The sequence below is a fragment of the Canis lupus genome, chromosome 27, assembly GCF_011100685.1.
Source record: "Canis lupus familiaris isolate Mischka breed German Shepherd chromosome 27, alternate assembly UU_Cfam_GSD_1.0, whole genome shotgun sequence".
In the NCBI taxonomy this organism is placed as follows: Eukaryota; Metazoa; Chordata; class Mammalia; order Carnivora; family Canidae; genus Canis; species Canis lupus.
In genome coordinates this window covers 34174019-34200055 of record NC_049248.1, presented here as the reverse complement: position 1 = coordinate 34200055, position 26037 = coordinate 34174019, and the positions used below count along the sequence as shown (strand labels likewise).

The 26037-nt window shown below is 36.6% G+C and overlaps 1 protein-coding gene across 2 annotated transcripts in view; it reads right to left on the bottom strand.

The window, feature by feature from the left end:
- The window catches only part of PDZRN4 (PDZ domain containing ring finger 4), a 352120-nt gene that overhangs the window by 129677 nt on the left and 196406 nt on the right, over positions 1-26037 (bottom strand). Inside the window, exon 1 of one of the 2 annotated variants that reach the window (XM_038577324.1) lies at positions 1649-1920. The exons of the other annotated variant lie outside the window; for it this stretch is intronic. Coding sequence (XP_038433252.1) covers positions 1649-1717 — 69 coding nt within the window. The 5' untranslated portion in view covers positions 1718-1920. Of the gene's footprint in view, positions 1-1648; positions 1921-26037 lie in introns of those variants that run through there. 2 annotated transcript variants of the gene reach the window in all.

The window sequence follows — 26037 nt, the reverse complement described above, 5'->3', positions numbered from 1 at the left end:
ACTCTTGCTCCTTAACAAATACAGAAGTCCTTCCTGGATGCAGCGACCCTGCCTGATTTCTTAGCAGAATGTAAACAGCTTAACCTAGGCATAATCAGGGAGGATGCCCCCTACCACTTCCTCCATATTATACTTTTATATCAATTTAGTCATTCACAGGAAAAAAAAAAAACAGATTGATTAATCCACTCCTCTGCTCTTCTACCCCCCACTCAAGAAAATCAACACTAGAACTCAAACTCCAACAAACCAAACTAAAGGAAAGTGTTCCACCTAGAGACTGTTTTCATGAGTCAAAGCGGATGAGAGCTTATTTAGGAAATGAAAATTATTTTAGCCTATCCTTGCAAGTTTGTAGCAAAAAAAAAAAAAAATTAAGCAAAAGGTATTGCCCCTAGTGTAATGAACAATGTTAATCTTCTTTTTCCTCTCTATGGTGATAAAGGAGTCATTTTTATATTTAATTAATGCAGAGGATCATTTTGGAAACTGGCTAATGAGCCTCTGATCACATTACCATGAAAATGTGCATTAACATTGCAACTGAGGAGGCTGTTTCATGTGTAGCAAATCCACTTTGTAATTAGCCCACTGTGAAATGAATCACGTCAGGGGGAAATCTGAAGGAACCAGTAGGCAGTGGGCACTTGGCTACTGCTGTGCCCACAGACCACCAACATCCCAAACATTGTCTTTCATCAGCAATATTGTCTCAAAACAAAAGTGGCAGTGTGTCACATCTGGGACAAACTGGAAAAAGGAAGGAATAAACTTTATTTTGCCACACCACAAATTTGGACTTGAACATACACCCCAGGGAAACCTGCTTAAATAAAATGGGTGAATTAATAGAATTCTGTGAAAACTATAGAATTCTGTGAAAACTATGAAGGCTAGGGATACAGTCTTTCTTATTTTTATTCTGAAAAGCCCACAGATCTACATTAAAGGACACTTGGATTTTCACACTTTTCCCTAAGACCCACACAGATACTGTAATAAGCTCCTGAAATTAATTTCTAGTACCAAAAAGCCAAAAAAAAAAAATAGAGAGAGAGAAAGGATCTAAGAACAGGTGATAAGAAAATCCCTTTATCTCCTTTTTAAGACAAGACATATATATATTTTTTTCTCATGTAATACAAATATACCAAGTCCTGCTCTTAAATCAAAGCAAAAATTCCCAATTAATCAAATAATTCCTCTGGCTGGCAAGATCTGGCAAGAAACTTTTCCTGTCTATTCAAAATAACTGAGATCACAGACCTATTAAAGCCCAATATTAATGTAGCAATGATACATTTGATTTTCAAATGTCAACACTATTCCAAGATGAAGGAGGTGTCTCAAAATATTACAATGTTACTCCTTTTACTTGACTGACATCTTGGCAGTAGATACAAAAAAATGTTAAAAAGAATCCCACAGGAAGTCATCTGAAGGGGGAGTGGCAAGGAAGCTGAAAACTGCCACCCCAAACCCAAATAAAAAAGCCCCCAGCCAGCAAGTCTGCCCTCAATGCTGAAATCTGCTGAAAGCAAAAAAAAATAAAAAATAAAAAAATAAAGCTAGCCACAATTCATTTACCATCTTTCAGACAAACACAAAGCCTGGCTGTTTAGCTGCTGGTATCAGACCCTGCACTCACCTGGGAAACTTCATACAGCAGTTTGTAGTGTTCCTCTCTTTTCTGAAAAGTGCACAAATTGCAGCCCATTCTAAGCAGCAGAGAGAGAGAGCAAATCTTCTAATTTCCCCAGAACTGAAAGGCAAGTGAACTGCAAGGGAATCACCCTCCAGACTTGACTACTGTTTTTCATCAGTCACTTCAGTCCAGAAACACAGACAAACCGCTGTTAGCTGGAAGCACAAGCCAGGGTGGTGTGTAGCAGCATGCTCTTCTTCGCTTCCCCTAAGTATCTTGCACTCACCGCTACACACACAGAGTTTCCAGTCAGTTCATGGCAACACTCCCCCTGTCTCCGCATCAGTGCACATGACTACACAGATTCCAGCTCATGAATATTAATAGTGCCTCATTGATTATTTATGACAGAACATGTTAGCAGGGAGGGGTGTCATAGCTGCTGCTGATGACAGATGAATATTCACTAATTAAGAAGCAAATGTAGTGTGGTTAAACAAAATTCACTTGTGTCAATACCATCTCTGTTTATGAAGGATAGAGGGGGTGAGCATAGGGCATTTCAAAAAAGAACATACACTTAATTTCTCTGTTGATGTAAGGTTTTAATATGGGAATGAGAAATTTAGAAACAGAAATATACTTAGTTCACATCTCCACGTTTTACAACAATTAGAAGAAATATTTTCAGCATTGCTAAGTCTAGGGGAAGATGAATAGGAGCAATTATTTAAATTTACAAAATAAACACAGAAGCAAAGGAAAATTTGGGGAGTGATGTGGGCAAGGAACAGAAGATGGGGGCTATCATGCAGTTTTAATTCTGAGCCCATAAAAGAAACCCCGAATAGTTCCTGTGCAAAGACCAATACCTCCCAGAGAGGAAATTTAACATATTTTCTTGGTCTAAATAAAGAACATTAAAGCAAGTGTGAAGAGATAACACTTGTACAGATAATAAATATTTTAATTAGATAATAAGGGCAGACCTATTGAATATGAATTCGCAGCACTATAATGCATGTAGTTCTATATTTAAAAATCAGATAAATACAATGCCTTTTCTGAGAAAAATTTCAAATGCATATAGTATTTATGCTAATTTTATTAAAGTTATATATAATATTTCAGAAAGCTGACACTGGCAATATTTAAATTCTAATGTAATGCACAATGACTCCATTTATGATTCTATATTTAGGGTTCATAACGTACAAAGGTGAACACAGACTTAAAAACTAAGCTTAGATGTTTAGATAATAGAAGTGATGCATTTAATTTCACACTCTCAGAAATACATATATTGTATTGCAAGCTGGCAATTTTTGTCCTTTACAGATTTACTACAAACAGCTAAAGCAGATAATAAAAGAAAATTCCTTTTGTTCCTATTCTGACTTAACCACAACCTCTGCTAATTAAGAAGTATGTCCTTGTTCCAGCACATCTTTAAACTGGACAGGATAGCAGGTGGGTTCCAAAGCAAAAATAATTACTTGGAAACTGATGACTGTGGTTTGGAATTACATTGGATCTTGAAGATTTTTAATTGCTCATCACTTACGTATAGCTACTTTTTGGGGTCCAATTTCCTAAAAGTGCTTTGTCAAATGTTTAGAATCGATAACAGGAAATGATTCTAATGAGTACTAATTGTTAACAAATTGGCTTTGCAACTAGTAACACCTCAACACCAGCAAGTAGCAAGGAGATGAGCAATCATCTGCTGCTTATCAGTCGTTTCCCTTGGGATGTAATAATCCGATTTTCTGGGCCTAATTTCACCTAACAGCCTGGATGAAAGCCAAGCTGAGAGACCTACATGAACGTGGCATCATAATTGGGAATACTCTGTGTGACCAAAGTTCATCAGGACTTCCTACAAATTAGAAACCACTTGTAGTAGATATTAATTATTTTGATTCCTTTATGGAAAGAATGTTTTCAAGGAGATATCTGAAAGGACCTTTATGGGAATCAATGGTGGTGATAAGCAGAAGCAATCTTCCTTAGGTGCAGTGGTAAAATACACATGTCTGATGCTTTAAAAAATGTTAAATGTTTTCTCTCTGAGTCTCTAGCACCACTTCTACGGAAGTGTTCTTATGCTAGAGTCCACATCCTTAAAGTGAGTATTGCTTATTTCTTTGAAGGATTCTGTATTGCTGAGCTGTGAAAGAGTTAATGATTTTTAGATGTTTAATTTCCATACTTGAAAAGGAATTAGAATGCAGTAAGGCAAGGATGGTTCACTCAACCATCAATGGAAATGTTTGCTTCCTCTACTTACAAAACTTCTTTATGAGACAGGTTTTGAAAGCTAAGTAGGAAACCTAATTATTAAAGCTATTGCTGCTTATTGGAGCTTCTTCTCAGAATATTTTGCAGTCAGCTTTTAAATAAAAAGGAAACAATTATAACTTAAAAAATATTTTCTTAGTCATCAGAAAGTAAAGAATGCACATTGCGGTGAAGTCAGCAATTTCAAATTGAAGTTATTCACTCAGCAATTTCTCTTGCTGTGTGCTTTATTCATTACTAGTGCCCCTGTTCTTTTGTTTCTATTTCAGGAAGCAGGGGCAGATTCTCTAATCATTTATCAGATGCTGCCTATGGCCCATATACTCTGGAAAGATTCCATCTTCTTCTACTAACAGGCGCATCCCATTGAATTGAAGGGTGTTTGGAAAAAGGGAATGCTTAATTCCAAAGTTCTCTAAATTTCATTAGAATATGAGGCTTTAGGTTTTCCAATAACTAAACTGCAAAATCTTGTGTTGAACTATCAAGTCTGAAGTAGATAGGGGCAAATGAGTTAGTTTGAAATATTTTTAAAAACACAAATGGATTAGATATTATTTGGGTGGTAGTAATTTGGGATAATATGGTTTGAAAATAAGTAGAGGGGTGCCTGGGTGGCTTACTCGGTGGAGCACCCAACTCCTTATTTTGTGTCTTGATCTCAGGGTTGTGGGTTCAAGCCTGTGTTGGGCATGGAGCCTACTCTAAAAATTAATTAACTAATTAAATGCTAAAAAATGAAATAAAATAAGCAGAAAATAGATGACTACCTTTTTAAGTATCCATGCAAAAAAAAAAAAAAAACTCACCAAAGTGCAGGAGCGTTTGTTGGGTATGTATTTCAAAATATACCTATATATTTTTATTGCCTTTAATTTGTGTTAGCTTATTCCCCAAAGTACAATGGCATACAAAATTAGACATTTGTTCATCAAGATCTAGAATGGCATGTAAGAGGGCTAAACCAGACATAATTGAAAGGAAGGAATCCAGCATTTATCTTGCTTTTCTTATATAAATGGTAACACTGAGTAACTAGAGTAGATGAGGAGTTTCTCTTTGTAAAATTATTCCAGCAAATAAATGAAGAAAGAATGATAGACCATGCCCATGCCAGAAATCCTTAATGAATCTAGGTACTGAGAATTAATCACTGCTAACATCACACACACACACACACGGAAAGAAAATGACACCACTCTTGAAAGAGCGTTTCCAAAGGTGAGCAAATTAGAGGGAATGCAGAGAACAGAAGTATATTAAACTATAGATGGAGATGCAATCAGCTAAATTCAGATGTGAGCATAGATACATATTCCAGTTTTGGTGAGGGTGAGAGAAAAGGAGATATGACAGAGAAGAAGTCTGCAGACTAAAGGAGGCTTTAATCACATTTTAAAAATGGCATTACTAAACTATATTTTTAGGTATGCACATCGTTTTGGGTGATAAAGGTCCTGCACTGATTTTAGAGAATGCTTGGGAACTTTCGAGTAGACACTTAGCTGCCTAACATTGTCTAAGGTTTAATATCTTATATGCAATCACAAAGATGAAGAGCTGAGGCTCAGAGAGACAGTGACTTACCCCAGGTCAAACTGAGTATAGAGGTCTGAACTCAGTTCTCCAATGACAAATTCTGTGGTTGAATTCAATGGCTAAGTTGTTGAGCAATCTCTTGCAGAGGAAGCTAGAGCCACATCAATATGCCTTTACCTGATCCTGACGACTGAGGACATGGAGAGTAGTATTTCAAAGTAATGGGCAGAGAGAGAGAGAGAGAAAGAGAGAGAGAGAGAGAGAGAGAGAGAGAGTAAGAATGAGAGAGATTTTAAAAAGACAGTCTAAAACAAGGGAAGTGATTATTTCTGGTTAAAAAATCACTTTACAAAAAAAAAATCACTTTACTATGACTTAGATAAATAACTGAAATTAAATTTTATCAAATTACTGACTTCTTTTTATAGGCCACAGCTAAATACCTTGCTTACTCATATGTCTTGATAATCAATCAGAGTGCATACTAGGAATGTCCAACTCATTCTGTAAGTCTTGGGTCTTAGCACCCAAAATTCCATATCCCAGAACTCCTCGGTCCAGGCAAATTGGTCACTTGAGTGCACACTTCTATTTTCAAGCTCCAGCAAAGCTGAACTGCTGTGTGCAGGTCCCCATCTTCCTACCTTTGCTACAGACTATACCTCATGCTGCATATTCTTCAGAAACTCCACAAATCAATTGGTTGACACTGTGTGGTCCAATTTAAATGTTTTCTCCTCCCTGGCCTCATGAAGTTGAAGCAGTGATCTCTTCACTGCTGAACTTCTGAATGCTCAGTGGATTTTATCCATACCCATCTTGAGATACACATCATTTCTACTTTGTATCATTTTTATATACATGATTTACCCTTCTAGTTAGACTATGAGACATCTGAGGGCAGTAGTAACATAAGTTCTGGGCAAACTGGGATGAAGTGTTCAATTGACCTCCGACTTACTAAAACTCCTAGCATGGTATCTCTCATGTCTTCAGTAGAGGCATATTGAATGAATGAATGTGGCTGGGAGGTTAAAACAGACCTGATTCTGACAAAGTGACATAATTTTATTTTTGTGTTTCTATACCTCATTGCTAGGTAATATGTTTTTCCCCATTAGGGCTGCTTCAAGAATATTAAATCAAAGGACTGAAGAATATTAAGCATAAGATATTTAATTTGGTTTAATTCTATAAATATCAAATTGAAAGTTTATGGAATAAAAGTTTCTGTGGCAGCTATGCAAATAAATGTGGTATAATCACATTTTTAATCAATTATTTGTGTATTTAAACATATATATTATATATACCTTTAAAGTTCTATTCTGTTCCACATGGATCATACATTCATTTCTTGAATACACAAGTATTTATTGGGCACTGATCATATATGCCTGGTGGTATAGCAATGCCAGGCATCTGGAATTATATATCCTTGGATTTTCACAATGTCTCTGAGGATGTTAGACATTATCCTTTATTTATTAAAGAAGAAATCATTAGGTTTGAAATTTCCAATGCCAGGAGACCTAGAGCTCTTGCCCTTTGATTTCATCCTTGTTTATTCAAAACACTGTAACAATATCAACTACTCTTATGAATTTACAAAAATGCTCCTGCTGATAGTGTCCATGTGTCATCCATTTGCTTGGTTATAACTCAACATATCAGTGTATAACCCAGCATCCTTTTCACATTGTATTCACTAGCTGACCACGTTCATTTTGTATCTGCAATTGTGGCTTGCAGAACATGAATTCCCAGGAATTGTCAAGTTAGTAGATGAGATTCCAACAGAAAGAAAAGGTATGGATCACAAGGAAGATGGCTAGGGTTCCCATTTGAGATTTGTCACTATTATCTGTATGGCTTTGTGCAACTTATTTACTCTGACATAATACTCGCCTTGCAGGCTGATTGTGAAAATGAAATGCAATAAAATCCAGGAAAAGGGACTTATAAATTATGAAGTATTTTGTCCAAATTGGTGTGCTGGTTCAGCATGGGTTCTAGGGGCAGTCTGCCCTGGAAGTTCCGAATTCCCCTAATTTCTCTTTATGTGATATTGGGTAAATTATTATTTTTGTTTATCTTCCCTGTTTCTTGGTTTCTCATCTTTAAGATAATAATAATAATAGCACCTACCAAACAATTATTGTAAGGGATACAGTTGTTGTGATGATCCTAAGTGTCTAGTACACCTGACACACAGTATGTGCCCAATAATATACTGGCTACTAGTAATCATACAAGTAGCATGGTAATGATAATAATGAATACTATTTTAGCTTTTAAAAAGATTTTTATGAGAGAGAGAGAGAATAGCAGGAGGAGGGGAAGAGGCAGAAACAGACTCCCTGCTGAGCAGGAAGCCCAATGTGGGGTTCGATCCTAGGACCCTCAGATCATGACCTGAGCTGAAGGCAGATACTTTTACCAAATGAACTGCCCAGGTGCCCCTAATGATTGCTATTTTATTTTATTATTTTTAAAAGATTTTATTTATTTATTCATGACAGACACAGAGAGAGAGAGAGGCAGAGACACAGGCAGAGGGAGAAGCAGGCTCCATGCAGGCAGCCTGACGCGGGACTGGATCCCCAGTCTCCAGGATCACACCCCAGGCTGAAGGTGGCGCTAAACTCCTGGGCCACTGGGGCTGCCCATGATTGCTATTTTAGATTTCCAGGTTATCTCTTTATAGTTTTTTTCAGTCAAAATAAATCACTATTACATGATTTGAAATTCACTTTATTGAAACTTTATAGTCATATTCTATCCACATCGTTTGCTAACGTACACTTATGTTGGTCATTCACCAACTTCTCAAAGATTGTTTGTTTCCCCACCCTTTGTATAAAAGAAATTGGCACAGAAGTACCTATTTTGTAAATGTGATACACACATACCCATTTCTTTTCCATGTAAATGTAATGTAATCTATTCAGAGTCATAATCCTGATGTTCTATTTATTTATTTTAATGGATAATGTATAAATAATGTGGAAATAAGTGCACAAGAAGCCAATGATAGCATCTGAGGCAAAAGTCATACAAGTATGAAATAGGCAGTCCCATATTATTTCTTTAAGCAATTTTAATGACTACTAATCTATCACAGAATAATACTAGCTTTTTTTGATTTGGTCCTTTATAGGCCAATTGGCATACACTTGCCAAAGAATCATGTTTTAGTAATATCATACTGTTCAGCAACATCATGGCAGTTTTTAGGGTTTCCCTACAACACTACCATCACCATTTTCAGTTTTACAAAAGTAGTCTAGAAAATGCTCTGTAAATGCTTTCATTTAGCCGGTATTTATTAAATGGTACTGAGTAGGGCATGGTAATAATTACCAAATATTTTTGAAAATAAGAGCTAACATTTATTTAGTATTTTTTCTATACCAGGCATTGTTCTAGCACCATATATTATTAATTTCATTGAGTCTTCATATCAACCCTCTGAGATAGGTACTATCAATATCTCCTCTTAACATGGGTTGTAGATGGGTTACATGAGTAGTAAATTATGGAACCAGGACTTAAACCAAGCAGTCTGGATCCACTGTTTAAACAGTATTTTTTATTGCCTGTCACTCGGAGATAGTCATCATTATGACAAATTCCTAGATGGCTAGAAGAAGGCATTCTGGTGATGCCTGTAGCACACTGAGACATTAAGAATTTCCCTGAGGACCAGGAGTGGAGTCTAAAATTAACTCCCAGGTTCCAAGTTGCGTCCTCAAGCATGGCTGCATAAAATAGATTGAATAAATCTAAGCAATTTCATAACCTTACTCCACTCCACTGGTGATGGGGTATGGCTGCACTGACTATGTTCCGATAACTGTAGAATATTTTTCCTTCTGAATATTTGTTATAGTAGGGAATATATGCATTGATAGTAGGGCAGTCATATCTCCATACTAAGGAATAATCATCAACAGTCTCACAAGACAGGTAAATTTGGAGATTTTAAGAAAGGTGAAGGTAGAAACTTGCTGATGGCTCCCATATTTAAATCTCCAGATTTAATTTCTCTCCCGAGCTTCAGACCTACTTATTCATTGACTACTACATTAACACTTGACCTAGCCATAGCACATTAAATGCAACTTACCAAAATGTATGTCATAATGCTCTTCCACCAAGACTGTTGTACATGTGCTCCCTATCAAAGAATGGGCTATCCCCAGGTACTCAAGTCTGCCTTGGCTCTTCCCTTTCATCCAATGGCCAAGTACTATCATTCGGAACTGCTTGATCTCTTCTTTCCCCCTTCCCAGACCACTCTCCTACATTAGGTTACTGTTTATACTCAGCTTGATCCTTCATTCACTCATGAGTATTTAGAATTTATAATGGTATAACAGGAACTGACTGTTGGGTTCTTGCTTTTCTCTGTCTACAAACATACATTTGTAAGCCCACTTTCCTGGCCCCTAACCTATTGCCTCTATCTCCCTCTGTCTCTCTCCAACACAGACACACATATAAGCAAAAGAGAAAATAATACACCTACTCTAGGTGCAGAGATCACAATTCTTCTAACACCACTTTTTATGTCTTTTGGTATATTTCTCTCTCTCTTTCTCTCTTTGAAAGGTTTTATTTTTAAATAATCTTTACACTCAACATGGGGTTTGAACTCACAACCCTAAGAGTCACATGCTCTACTGACTGAGCCAGCCAGGCACCCTTATTTCTCTCTTTTATACCCTAACAGTCTCCAGACTCTACTTTTCTATCTGGTATTGTGATACATGATCATTTCTCCCTCATGTTTGAACTTTACTCACCTGTTCAGTCATTATAATGATATTCAAGATATACAAAGTCCCAGATCTCATGGAGAAAATTTTGGTGAGAGAAAGCAGTAAATAGATAAATAGATCATTATTACATAAACTCTCCAGGCAATGGTAGGGGTTATGCAGGGAATTAACACAAGCTGGTATGACAGAGAGTAGCAACTGGCTCTTCTTTCTTGGATATTCTAGAGCCTAGATTATCTATCCTTTCCTTGCATGCTTACTTATGTGCATATATAACCAAGTAAATATAAGGATAAATAAGGCAGGTAAGTAGATAGCAAATAAGCTATCTACTATTCTAGTACACTGTTAAAGGTCTGAAGTTTTTGCCACCTTCAGGCTTCTAGAAACTCACTTGTGGTCCTGGTGTCTTCAGACCTACCCCATTCCATTGCCACATTTTTCTATCATGGAAATGGCCCTAATATGGGTGTCTGAAACATTGGCACTACAAATCAATATGTTAATATCACATTGATTTAACTAATAACATAGAACGTGTGAATATATACAAATTCTAGCCCAGAACACCACAATCATCAGAATGTGAGCGAGCGCCTGTGTTCTCTTTTGACTTTGAACTCACCTAGGCATGTCTATGAATGTCACTCTAAATTTTTTTCTGATGAACTTGAACAAGTTACATATCCTTTATAAGCCCCCATTTCCTCACTGAGAAATTGGAATATTCACAGTACCTATCACAGAGGGATTTTGAGAGCATGTGCTTTACCTGGAATTTGCTCCATGTAGATGCTCAACAAATATTAGCTGATATTATTACAGTGTACAATACAGTATTGCTGAAGTATCTAAATTCTATAGTTGTGAAGCTATTTTTAAAAGCAAGCAACTATATTACTGTTTTGCCTACATTTCTGCCAATGGCTGGATGAACACTTTGAAACAACACTCTTTCTTTGGGAAGGGTTGGATTCCTCTCAGATAAACAATAGTTGATATCATAGGGATTGGTAGGCAGAAGAAGTAGAAGAAGTTTTATCATTATGGGGGGGGGGGGGTAGGAACTGGGCCAAGATATGGACTGCCTGAGTTCCGTAGATGTTTGTTGAGCACTTCCTCTTTATAGTCCTTGTGCCAGCCTCTAGAGTGGTACTTAACCAGGGGTGTGCATCTGAATTATTCATGAAGCTTGTTTTCAAGTCATACATGCACAGGCCCTATTTCCCAAGGCCAACAAATTGGAATGAGGCCTGAGACTATGCATTTTCAAATAATCCATAGAAAATCTATAAATTCATCCCTTTTTCTCCTCCAAATTGAGATGCAATATGTTAAACCAGACACTCTTGAAAGACCTCCATCACTAAAATTTCTGATATGGTTACTTAGATGATTATGAAGATCACTGGGTCTGCATTACGAGTTTTAAAAGGGAAGTAACATTTACAAAGCACCTACTATATCAACAGTGCTGTAAGTCTCACAAAATTTTATGAGATCTAGGGATGCCTGGGTGGCTCAGTGGTTGAGCATCTATCTACCTTTGGCTCAGGGTGTAATCCTAGGATCTGGGATCGAGTCCCACATTGGGCTCCCTGCATGGAGCCTGCTTCTCCCTCTGCCTGTGTCTCTGCCTCTCTCTGTCTCTCATGAATAAATAAATAAAATCTAAAAAAAACCAACAATGATATCTATGTGTTCTTTTTTTCACATAAAAACTCGAATTCAGAATACTACATAATCTGACCAAAGTCACATAGCTAGCTAAGTGGGACAGTTGAGATCTAAATTGAAATGGGCTTACCTATTCATAGAGGTAAGCTTCATTCACCTCTTCTGCCTTGTCTGAAAAGATACACTACCTCTCTCAAGGAGTAAGGCAACAGGACCCACTTCAGATAGTACAGTGTCTTTAGTCCCGTGTCACAAATGAATGAAATTTGTGAGAGGGTCAGTCTTGGATCAGAGTCATTGCCTCCTTTTGCAGTTCACCAGACTTATCCTACCTGTAGGCTGCACCAATGAGCAAATTTTTACTAGATCTGTGGGAAGGATGACTTTCCGCTTCTGGGATCAGGTATATGAGGAAGCATGAAGAATCTGCCATCATGGGACAATGAGTGTTCCAAGTTCTAGGTGTTGCCGCCAGGCTTATTGGATTTTCTGTTAATGAGACAATTTTCTATAATGCACTGTAATTGATCTGAGTAATAGTATAAATCCATCTACTCTTCTAGAAGATATGATTCTTTGATTTTCAGTATCTTCAGACACAAAGTTCAACTTGGCTGGAGCTGAGCTTTGCCATTTGAAATCTGTTTGACAAGAAGCATGAGTAGTGATGATAAAGCATGTAGGGGAACTGAGGTCATAAAGCTTATGATATCAAAGGAGCGGTAATGGAGGGTAAACCTAAGAAGCTGTGGTTTCAAGTTGGAATGTTTAAAATTACTGTTTTTAATCCAGCTATATGTAAGCCTTCTTCTTTGTTAGGCTGACTAGACCCATAAATCTGATGGTTAAATCTGGTAGGAAAGGATCATGTGCCTGTAAGCAAAAAGATACCAATATATTGGAGTCACATGGTAAAAATAGCCTAGATCTCTGATTCATTACTTGGACAAAGTCATTCAGATGAGCTTACAGACTTGCATTCAACTCTGTATGAAGGAGAAATGCTCCATTACTTCATAAGCCACTAAGAATTTGAAAACTGTTTGTTACCACAGCATAGCTTACCATGACTAAGACTCAAAGATGACACTTCTGAGTTCATGTATTTAAACAAATACAGTTAGCATGAAAGAGCTCAACTCATCATGACTTAATAACAGGTCATGATGGCTTCTAGGGACCACTCAAGCAAATCTGTGCAAAGAAATATAGTGACATTACCTAGCATAATTAAATGAATATTTAGAAATATTAGTATAAATTGTCAAGTTTGCCTAGAAGCCATTCAAATTTTCATCAGATCATTTGTTTAGCTATAAGATAAGCAGAATTTTTTTTTCAATGAAGGGAGAATAGATCCAACATAAAGACAATTTTACAAAAGCAGTCTAAGTATATATGCATGGTATGATCATACAGAGCTAATTATCCCTTGGAGCAAAAAACTATGCCCATTCCAGAAATTCTGATGCTCAGAGGGGTTTTGCATCTTAATTGGTGAAGATATCAAATCTGTAGCAAACAAAAATAGCATAAGTAGGTTAAGCTGATTTCTAATCAAGTGATGAATTATTTTTAAATAAAGAAAAGTAGGGCCTGAAGGAAACCAGTCACAGGATGGAATAGTTTTAGTGTGGTTTAGAAAATAGGTATTTCTAGAGCATGAGAAACTTCTCAACAAAGAGTAATGGAACATGGGCTTCAAACTCAAAAAGTCATGGGGTTAAGTTGTAGCTCTACTATTTGAGCTATAAAACCATGCTTAACTTTGAGTCTTTGCTTCTCGTTTGTGAAATGGAGTAAACAGCTTCTGCCTCATGGCACTGTTGATGGGATTATGTGAAATGACTGTTCCTCATAGAAGACCATCTTTTCCTAGCCCAGCTCCCAAGGACTTATCACTTTCTGAAAGATTTGACCAGTTTACAATTACTAACTTTCAAAGTCTTAACACCTAAGAATGTTCCTAGCAACTTTTTAGCTGCTGCAGGGGTGGGAATCCAATAGCAAGGTAAAGAGAAAACTGATCTCTTGTGAGTATGGAACTAATACTAGAAATTGGGCAAATTTTCATAGCAGTATGTCTGTAAGCATACAATATTATATGCAAAAGTTCAGAGGGACAGGATTACATAGATTAAGCAAAATTTGGGGGAAAATTGTCCTAGTTGAATGAAGCTTAAAGATGTATTTAACTTTGCTAAGAAGTGCAAAAGAACAACAAAAAACCATTACAAAAACAGTTGAGCTTATGTTGCCAGTTTTTAAGCAGCAAAGAGGAGCTGCTGAACAAATAAAATCAGGATATAATAGTTCAGGAAAACCAGAATAGCCATAGATGAAAGGGAGTAAGATACTGGAAGATAGAAACTTGGCTAATCATATTGCAAATGTCTTGGATAAATGTCATATTAACAAATGAAATTTCCATTGTGTGTATGTGTGTGCATGCACACACACAAAAAATATTTGTCTATTTTGTGTGTGTATATACTTACATATATGCATATATTTATAAAATCTTAGACACCAGTAATGATTTCTAATGCAGTTTATTATCAGAAATTTATTACAATAATGATAATCAGCAAAAGTTCATTAAAGTGCCAATCTGCTAGGTACCTATGAAACACAGCTCATTTGACCGAGAATATATTTTATAATTTCTGTCATGTAACAGTAGATACACAATGCTCTCTTCTAATAACAATTAGTAATATGAACATGAGTTATGTTTGTGTTGACTCCTCAGTTTTTGCTTTAACGACAAACCTGTTTAACTATTTTCATAGGTATAGCATATAAAATGGCATACAAATTAGTGAGGATAAAATTACAAATAAAAATAAAATTGATAACTCTGTCAGGCCCAAGAAATACCAAGGTAATGAGCCAAGAGATTCTAATTAAAAACAATCAGTTAAATTCATCTATTCATTCAACAAGTATTTATTGATACACATGGGTACTCAGCTAACCTTAAATAATTAAATAAATAAATCATTCAAACAGAATTCTCAGTAGGGAAATAGTATACTAATCACTGTGGGATATTACTAGTTGAGAGATCTACTTCACATATCATTTACTTATAAAGATGTGATACATGTATGTGTATCTTACTGTTGGTAAATTTTTGACCCTTTCTCAGAAAAATATCACAGATAGGATATCTTCAGCAGGCGGCCACGGCGAGTTGAAGAAAAATTGTCAGAGGGAGGAATAGTGAAAAAAGATAAATACTTAAGAAAGCATGAGGACATTAAGGGAATAGTGTAGTAGTTAGTGTGCAGGGTGAAGTGTAGAACCCTCTCAGGAGAAATGAATGTGACCTTTGTAGGTAAAGAGTCTTGAGGGTCTGTATTTGCTTTTTCTGCAATGGGGAATGGACAGCTACTGGAGATTTCTTTGCAAGGATGCGCCCGTATCTAGGTCATTATTTTAATTTCTCAAGAGTTCTGAATTAGAAGAAACAGAGGGATCTACTAACAGTATTAATAATAATAGTGAAATGATAATATTATTAATAATAATAGTGTGTGAGTGGTCTTGGAAAAGAGAAACGGAAAGAAGGGATGTATAGAGGAAATGAGAGAAATGCTACAGAGATGTGAACAAGTTGTTCCATTAAATGGCTGGACAGGGGTAGGAGGAAATCAATAGTGCGTACATTTACAAGAGTGGATGTCTGGACTAAATAATAGAAATGAGGTCATTTCTATTATCATTTCTAAATAATAGAAATGTCTGGGTCATTAATAGAAATGAAGAAGTTGGGGGGGGTCTGGGTGGCTCAGTCAGTTAAGTGTCTGACTTCAGGTCAGGTCATGATACCGGGATCCTGGGATTGAGCCCCAGGTGGGACTCCCTGCTCAGCGGAAAGACTGCTTCACCTACTCCCTCTGTTTGCCACTCTCCCTGCTAGTGCTCTCTCTCTCAAATAAATACATAAAATCTTTAAAAAGGAGGGGGCACCCGGGTGGCTCAGTGTTGAATGTCTGCCTTCAGCTCAGGTCATGATCCCGGGGTCCTGGGATCGAATACCGCATCGGGCTCCCTACAGGGAACCTGCTTCTCCCTCTGCCTGTGTCTCTGCCTCTCTCTCTGTATCTCTCATGAATAAATAAATAAAATCTTAAAAAAAAGAAAGAAGGAAGTCAAGAGGAAAAGACACCATGTAAAGAGATTGGAGTTGAGTAAGACAACTGAGATACTTCTAACAATAAGGGTATCTTTCATAGAGTTGAAGTTTTTATTAAAACAAGGATACTAATATGGATATGAAAATCACTAATATGTATTTGAAACAGAGGTAGTGAGCTGGGCATTCAGAGAAGACATGGAGAAAACCCAAAAAACCCAAACCCAAACCAAAAACTCCGACCATATCCCTTGGTAAAGAAATTAGAAGAGGAATGGCCAGAGAAGACAAGAGTCAAGGGAGTCGAGAAGCCACAGAAGTACAGTGTCAAAAATGGGCTCAGAGGTAGGATCAAGTGTGGCTGAGAATGCCAGGCAGGGGTGCTGCATAGGGAATGTTGGGTTTATTGTCTGGGATCCACCTTGTGCTTGAAGGGAGTTGCCAAGACTAAGGCAGGGCAGGAGGCACAGTGGAAATTACCATGGGATAAGAGATGAGTGCTGACAGCATACGAAGGCCATTCTTTCAGGAGGCCATTCTTTCAGAAAGTTAGGAAGGCAAGAAAAGGCAGCTAAAATGACGTTGTAGGAAGATAGCAGGATCAAGGAAGGGCTTGTTTGTTTGTTTGTTTGTTTTAAAATACAAGTGAATCCAGGCAAGAAGAGTCTGAAGATGCAGAGGGGAAAGGAACACAAGTGTAGAAGAACCAAGAGTGAACAGGATGAGAGGCACAGGAAGGCAACAGGCATTGATTGGAGAAAGAAGTTTTTCTTTTCCTCAAGCAGAAGACAAAGATAAGTAAAGACATGTACAACTTAAACTTGTGGGTAGGAAGAAGAGTTGAGTGAGCTCACATCAGATGTCCCTGCATATGGTGAGGTAGGAAGTAAGGTTATGGCTTTCTTCAGGTTAAATGTTTAAACAGCGGGTACTCAAAAAATAGCCATAATTTCAAGTATTTCAATGCTGAGGAAAACCAAGTTTGCACAGGGACACGGAAATCACCTCTTAAAAGTGTCAACTTGCTCTGCTTTTGTCATGATAAAACTTACATCAAGCACATGCAAGACAATTGAGGTTTTCCAAGCAATGATTTAAAAACATGATAAATGTAAGAGAAACACCAAATATTACCAAAAAAAGAGTCCTGTGTGCTGGATGCATCTGACAGCTGGCTAGTTTGATTTAAAATTACAATTTGAACAGATATAAACTCTTATTTCTTGACAGTCATTAACCGCAAGCCATAAAAGTGCCATTAATTCTGCAGTAGTCAGCAAAATGCTTTGTAATGATCTAACACTAATGTACCCCACTCCTATAAACCCCCACGGCAGCAAAGGTTTACTCTGTAATACTAGTTGGGTTTTCATAAGCTTAAAATCTCTGCCAATGCACCTGCTTTCCAGAAGAACATTAGGTAAAAATCCCAAGGCAGCACAATCAACCTGGCTTCGGTTACCTTACCGTCTGCTAGAGAAGAAAATTAATGTTATTCCACGAGTCTCGCTCCCAAGATTGGCTAGTGTATAGTTACTGGGCCAGCTGTCTAAGGGGTCTTAGGTCTGACCCAGCCCATTGTCTGCATGGATCCTAGGTCCCAACATAGCCAACTAACACACCGACTGCAGCCTGCACCAGCTGTTCTACTATTGTACAGGTACTTAACAGGATTACAGCACACGGAACCACGAGCTTGGCAGCCAGCATTTTGTAGTCCAACCACAGCTTTATGGTGACCCTCACAGAAGCCATGCTTTTTTAAAAAAGCATAAAACCAAAACAACAGATATAAAACCGGCATTCAAGACAAGAAGACAAGGAGAAAAAGGAAGGCTCCTAATACAGGGTTATTGCTAAACCCCATTTAACAAAGGATTTCTCTTTTATTCTCATTTCCTATGGAAAATAATACAAATTAGCATAGAAAATCCTGCTTTATCTCTGAATGGAGTTACATAGCCTTAATCTGAAATCTGCTTTTCTTCTGGCTCCAAGAAGTCAAGCAGGGCATCCTATCAAATTGCAAGGGGAGATTTGTCACATTTGACTGGTTTTCAGACTGTGGGTCGTCAGCTGGATGCTGATCTGAGACAGCAGTCACCCCACGACTGACACCTACACCCTACACTGGTCACCCAACTATTCTTCTCCAGCCAAGCCCTCTTCCCTTGGCTGCTGCTGTATCCACTCAGGGAAGTGGCAATAGATCAATGCTTCCTTCATACATCAGAGCTGTCCTCCAAGGAGGACTGCAGTGAAATTGCTTTGTTTTACATAACAGCCAACTCTGAAATTTCATGCTAGAAAAGTAGCCATAGGCAAGATGCAGTGAATCTCACAGAATCTCCAGTTTAACCATTTAAAATAAGACAAAGTCATGACTATTTATAGAGAGGCAGCTTGCTTTTGGATTTGCATGAAACATGATCTCACAATTTTTAAAAGTCAGAGATTTTTTTACTAGGAATAAAATTCCTTAAGGGCAATTTTTAAAGTTGGTATCTATCTATATATAGTAACTACGATTACTTCCTAGTTTTGATGTAAGCTAGAATGCCTTTGTTAGTGTTTGAAAATGTGTATCACAGTATCTCTCTTCCAGTTACTCTTTCCAGATAATGTACCAGCAGAAATGATACCAATGATTCATTTAGGGTGACATTTTGCTTTCAATTAATGTTCCATAGAATGAAAGCAATGTTTCCAAGTTTTTCAATTTAGATTTTAAAGCATGTTTCTATTTAAAAAGAGTGAATACATACAAGCATCAATGTATTTTTGTTGTTTGTCAATGTCACTTATAAATTCAAATAAATGATAACCCGCTGCAGAAGAGTGCTCACAGAAACAGGAAAAAAAAAAAAACCAGCCCTATTAGAACTGCATAAATTCTACTTTGTCATTCAATGTTCAGTTTTTTTAAAAGTATACAAATCTGTAATTACACAAGTTATATGCTACATATATATAAGGTAAAGACTATTATCTGTAGCAAGGATAATTAGGAAATTAATGGATTGGGGTTTGTGTTACATGCCTATCAAGAGAGTTAGCATGTTGAACTGATTGTCATCTTTTTTATATATGTGTTTTATGATATTATAATATGTACATGTCATAATATATGCACATATATCAGTATGTTTATCAGTACTTACACGTATATAATATGAAAGTATGGCTAATAAGACCCACACAATGTGATTTACAGCTTCACACTTCAACTTAGTCTACTCAGCCAACAAACACTGTATAGTCTTCCTTTTCTACAACATTCTCATGCACTTGTGCACCTTTTTAACTCTGTATACTTTTCAGGGTGTTATTTCTTCTACTTTGAAAATCATTATCCAAGAATTCAAATTTTACTCCTTCTGTGAGCTTAGCTTTTCTTTCAAAGCAAAACCAGTGCCTCTTTTTCTGTACCTGCACTCCCCTTTGTGATTATTGCTATTATAGGAATTCTGACATCATATCCTCATTGCCTGCTGACTGTCATATCTTGGAGGATAAGCACTTTCTCTGCCTTTCTGGTATCTTGAATACTGCCTGGCACATAACAGATATTCAATAAGTACTAATGGATGATTGAATGAGATATATGAAATTAAAATAGTGGCCAAATTAAGGAAGCACATCATACATAAATCTCTTAAACCGTTAGCTGTGTCAATGGTTGTGCCAATTGTTCCTCCCGCCCTGAAAGTTCCTAATGCTGTTTGGCTTGTGTTGACAATGGTGCATACCAAATTTCCTCTGGCCAAAGATACATTGCCTATAAAATCGCCATAAATTTAATACCAGCTTTTGTGAGGGGGAGAGAAAAAAAATACTACAGCATTAAAGATGCGTATGAATTACAAGCTTTTTCTTCTCAAAAGACATTAAAATATTTTTTAATGTATTTCTTTAGAATTGAGGAAATATGGCAATTTCCCTTCCAAGTAAGACTATTCGGAAATCATTCGTCAGATTGTAGCATTCAATCTCAATATTTCAACTCTGAAAGGGATAAACACAGGGTACATCTTTGTTTTATTAGACACCAAAATCAGGCTATCATAAAGAAAGTCAAATTTCGATCTCTTTAAGAACATATTCTTTAGATGCTGCTATAGGTCAATTGCTTGTGTTCCCCTAGATCCATGTTGAAACTAATCCCAATGTGTTAGAACTTGGTGATGGGGCCCTTTGGGAGGTGATTAGGTCATGACACTAGAATCCTAATGAAAGTGATTAGTACCTTTATAGAAGAGACCCCAGAAAGCTCCCTTGCCTCTTCTGCCAAGTGAGGAAACAGTGAAAAAGATAGCCATCTATGACCCAGGAAGTGGGCCCTCATGAGATGCTGCATCTGCCAGTGCCTTAATCTTGAACTTCCTTGTCTCTAGAACCATGAGAAATAAATTCTTACTGTATGCAGGCCACCAAGTTTATGATACCCTGTTACAGCAACCAGAGCAGACTAAGAGAGATGATTTCATCACCGAGTTTAAACATCAAGGCATATGAAGATTTTAAGCAAGGGCATTATGATAGTGTTTTGGGAGAAGTTTACATATATTTGGACTCAACTAGAGCACCTTGCTGCAATATAAAAGAACAGGCATCATCTGACACACACTTTCAGATCAACTTAAACAAAAGTAGAGAACATCTACCTGGCGGGGGGAGGGCAGATTTATTCTAGGCCTTGTAGCCATCTCCTGTGGCTAAATCTGTCCAAACTTCTAACTGTATATAAAAATACATGCTGAGAAAAATAAAAGCCCAAATGTTTTTAATCAGAAAGACAAATTTTGTACCTGTTATGAATAAAATTATCACAAGCTTAAAAATAAATCATAAAGACAGTCCCTCTTTTGCCATTCTTGTTCTTCAGAAAGAAGAAAAAAATTATTTTATCTACAACAGAAGAAAAATGAGTGGGAAATATCAGTGAAGGTGACAGAACATGAGCAACTCCTAACTCTGGAAAACAAACAAGAGGTAGTGGAAAGGGAGGTGGGCGGGGGGTGGGGGTGATTGGGGTGATGGGCACCGGGGTGGGGGGAACTTGGCGGGATGAACACTGGGTGTTACGCTATATGTTGGCAAATTGAACTCCAATAAAAAATTAAGAAAAAAGAAAATATCATCTATGTCAACCTTAAAGTGACATAATAAAGCTATATTTGCATCCAAAAAAAAAAAAAAGAAAGAAAAAGAAAAATGGTATCTCTAAATAAAAATTTAGTTACCAAAACTTTAAACTTCAGTAGATACATAAGTACACTGGGAAAATAGTAATAACTATGAAAACAAGTTTAATACATTTGCTCACATTTTAATTCAAATCCTCTTTTCTAATTTATACTATATTTAAATTCTCAAACTTTAATGGCTCAGTTTGGAAAAAAATAGGTGTCAATCTCAGAGGAAATATTTGGGTCTCCATCAGTCACACAGTTGTAAAGTCATGGAAGAAAACTGAAATATGGGTTTGCTTCTAGGTCCTCTGTGTGCCAGCTAGACTTAGTTGACTTCAATCTGTTTAAAATTTAAAATGAGTATCAAGTATACACATATTATATTTGCAAGCATGAAAATAGACAAAACTGAGAATAATTCTATTTTGAGAGTCAAGATCTTGATTATCTAACTAAATAAGCAGATAGTAAAATGTGACATATTCAGCACATTCTTCCCATGATAAATTACCCTCTGTAAAACTGAAAGACATACTGTAACTCAATGTTAAGGTTGCTATGGTAAAGCATGCCTTCTGGACACAATTCCTTGTTTCCAAATAATTATATTTTATCTACCATAAGGTAGCCAATTTCTTCCTTTAAATACAGAAGAAAAATACTTCTGTATTTAACTTCAATACTTTCCCAAAGTTAAGATTTCACCAAAAATGTTGGATGCCTTACAACAAAGGCTATTAATTTTATAAATATGATGGTAATCACTATTTTTCTATTTATAGGCTAATTATTCATTCATTCAACTTTTATTTATATATGGGCAGTATATACTGCTAGACCTTAGGAAGAAAAAGCAAAGTTCTAAACCAGTAACTGAATGTTACACATATATATCATATATATATCATATATATATATCATATCACACATATATATATATGAAAGTCCCATTGACTTTCCTTCTATATAGAAGTTATATTCACAAGTCTACATTTTTTACTGCAACCAGTCAAGATGAAATTATTATCATCTCTTATGTGAACTATACAAAACCGGTCTCATTGCATATGTCTTGCCCCCTCCAACACCTCCCACAAGTTTTCTATAGTTCATCCAGACTAGAGGTATACTTTTAAATACACATTGAATCATACCATATTCTTGCTTTCAGGCTTCAGTGAATTCCTGGTATCTTAAGGCTAAATATCTAAACCCATAATACTGTTTGCAAGGCCTACGGTTGATTAGATCTGTGGTTTTCCAGTCTCAGCTCTTGGTGTAATTTCTTCAGTCATTAGTTCCCATTTAGGTTTATAAATGAGCTCTGTCCTGTTCCCTGCTACCTCAGGACCTTTGGCTATGCCTGTCTTTTTGAGTAAAGAACCATTTTCTTCGTCTCATAAATGCCTACTCATCTTATAAAGCCATCCTTCTTGGAGCTCAAGATGAGCTCTAGCATCCTTGGAGCTAGACCTCTTTTTTAGCATTCTGTATTTTTCCATCATAGTAGTTATCATAGTTTTAAATTACTTTTATGGAAATTTGATTAATGCTTATCTTCTTAACACAGTTCCTACTCTTACATTTTTAAGTTTTAGATATTAAATGTTGAAATTCCACAATAGATAATGACAATTTAGCACTTTACCCTCTTCTAACTTTTTGATATTGTTATATTACATATCTCATTTTCCAAAGTAAAAGAATTCCCAATTTTGTACTTGGTACATGATTACCCAAAGTCCATTTCTCAAGTGTAGTCATGTTTCTGATCAATGGAATGTAAGTAAAATGTCATGTGGCAATTCCCAGGAATCTTCCTTAAATCATGGCTAGCTCATACCCTTTGCCCATTTTCCTCATCCTGACTTTCTCCTTTCTGTTGTCTTCCCAGTGGAATAAAGTGGACATGATGGCTGGAGGTGACAGTCATTTGGACAATGAAGTGACTTTGGGATGGAGGTGGCTATGCCCATATATATGCTTCAAGGTGGTTTGTGATCACTATTACACATAAAATTGTATTTTTATATATCCAGATATCATGGGAAAAATCTATAGGAATTATAGGATTTTTAGTGAGCGGATCTTGAACCTAAAGATATTATTAGTTAAAGTTGATTTAATTCAATCTCCTTATTTTACATCTAAAGAAAGCTGCCCCAGAGAGGTAGCTTGTCTTACCTAAGGTCTTATAGGAAGGAACAGGAGATATCCAACAAGCCTGAGATCTTAGTCTCTTGGCCTTCTTTTCTAACTTTTTTCCTGGATTTGTCTCCTGTTAACAAGCAGAACTCTTCTTAGCTATTATAGCCTGGGAGAAAAAAGATGCTGATCACATTAAGAACTGAAGTTAATAGGGGAAGGAAGAGAAAAGAGAACATAGCTGTTCTATTTTGTTTACCTATAGGGTCTTGTAAAGAATTAACTAGGTTTAAATGAAATGTCTTTTGATATCTTTTACTTGAAATAGCATTCTTGCTTCAATTAAGCAGTGCCCAATGAAACAATAACCCAATGGGATACAATGAGCCGGAATCTGCTTATCCTCTAAGTTCTTTAGCAGGCTAAAAGTCAAACCCAAGATGCAATGTTTGTGCTTTTGTTGATGAGTGCCCAACAAACAAAGAATCCTGTATCAATTGATTTTTTTGTCTTCTACCTACCAAGAGAAGTCAGTCTGATCAATGTTATTTCTCAGTCACAGGTACAAGTTTTACTGCTCCAATGCATGACTAAAGATAGAGAAACACCAGGGAAGGTAGTGTATCTCTAATGTGGGACATGGGGACTTCCATCTTCCACTTCCTGTTCACATTCTATTTTAAATGAGAAGATGAAGGGAGTGGTGTTAGAAAGGTGGACACTGCAAATAGAATAGCTGTGCTTATAGTTGCGGGTCACACTGGTTCTGTTTATTCTCACATTGGAAGACATTAGGTTTTGCAAACCAAAGCTCCACTTGCTACAAACTCCCAACTGGATTTGACCAATCCTTTTCCAGGTAGTTGATCTGTGCCCAGCCAGGAAAAAGGCCCTTTCTCATGTTATGTTAATAGGTCCTGACAATAGCCTTTTCATTTTTAAAGATGAGGAAATTAAGGCCAGGACACACTCAACAGTCAGAACCATTAAGCCAAAACAGGATTCCAAATTAAATCTGTCTTCCTTTACATCTCACTGCACCATTTTTCCCCTTACATAGGGCAACAGAATATACTTTCCAACATTCTAAATGCTAAAGAAAAGACTACATCATTTAAATTATGAATATGACAATATTTTAGCATTTCACTTCAGGAGGTGCCAGGACAATATCAAAAGGTGCAATAGTAAAATGGTATAGCTGGTAGATACGTTAATTACAGAACTGCCCAGGATAAAGAATCTCAAATAGTGGCCTGTATTTAAAGGCTGAATTATCATGCAAAAATTTCAAAATAGCCATTTTTATCTTTGCAATTGTGTCTGTGTTTCCAGTATATCAAAATATAGAGGATTTTTAGGAATTCTTTATGCCTGGGGGTTTAAAACCAAAGTATTAAAGAAGGCTCCACATTACCATGTCCAATAAAAAATGAAATAAAGGGTGTTAGGATTCCTAGTGTCCTTATAAGAAAACAGAGGTAGAGTCTGGAATGATGTTGCCACAAGCTAAGGAACACCTGAGGCTCCCAGAAGCTAGAAGAGGCAAGGAGGTTCCTTCCCCCAAGAGGCTTCTGTGAGAACAAGGCCCAGCCAACACCCTGATTTTGGATTTCTGGCCTTGCAGACTGGGAGGCTATGACAAATTTCTGTTGTTTGAAACCACCCAATCCGTGGTCTTTTGTTAAGACAGCCTACAGAATTAATACCTATGCCAATACTAGTCTCTGAATTTCACTGAGAATACTGAAAAATATCTTTTTTTAACATCTGAATTTTAGGGATGCCTGGGTGGCTCAGAAGTTGAGCGTCTGTCTTTGGCTCAGGGTGTGATCCCAGTTCGGGGATCAAGTCCCACATCGGATTCCCTGTGAGGAGCCTTCTTCTCCCTCTGACTATGTCTCTGCCTCTCTCTGTGTCTCTACTGAATAAATAAATAAAATATATATTTTTTAAAAGTCTGAATTTTATTGAGAATACAGAGAAATTTTTCACTTGTTGGTATTTCTGCACCTCATTTATAAGGTGGTAAATAATTGAAATGCCAAAAATATATCATCAGAAATGATCTCCTATCAGTAAATTCTAAAATAAGGGGGAAAATGCATCTAAGAATGATAGATAAAATACTTCTCCCCCTGCTCCCATAGCACACTGTGAATCCTTCTGTCTACCTGTCTTTTCCCCCAATAGCCTGACGAGTACTTGAGGATACAAGTCTGGTCTTTTTGTAACTTCTACACTCAGCAGAGAGTCTGGGGCCCTGATGAAGACTCAATAAATTTATGTAGTAAACACATGAATAACGGAATAACAGAATAGCACAGATTTTTAAATTTTAAGAAAATAAGAAGTGTTTTTTTAAAAAGAAGTATTTAAGACTTGTTTCCTAAAACAAAAGTAGGGTAAATCCCTTTATATAAATACTACAGATGATTTTTTAAAAGAATTTTTTATCATTTTCAACTTTTTCAATTTTTAAATCTCTATTGTTAAAAATATAATCAATACTCTCTTTTAAAATTAAAACTATGTGGAGTCAAAATTCACTCCATAACAGAAATAGTTTTGCCTTTGATATCACTTGGATTCCACTTAGGCATTCAAGTAGTT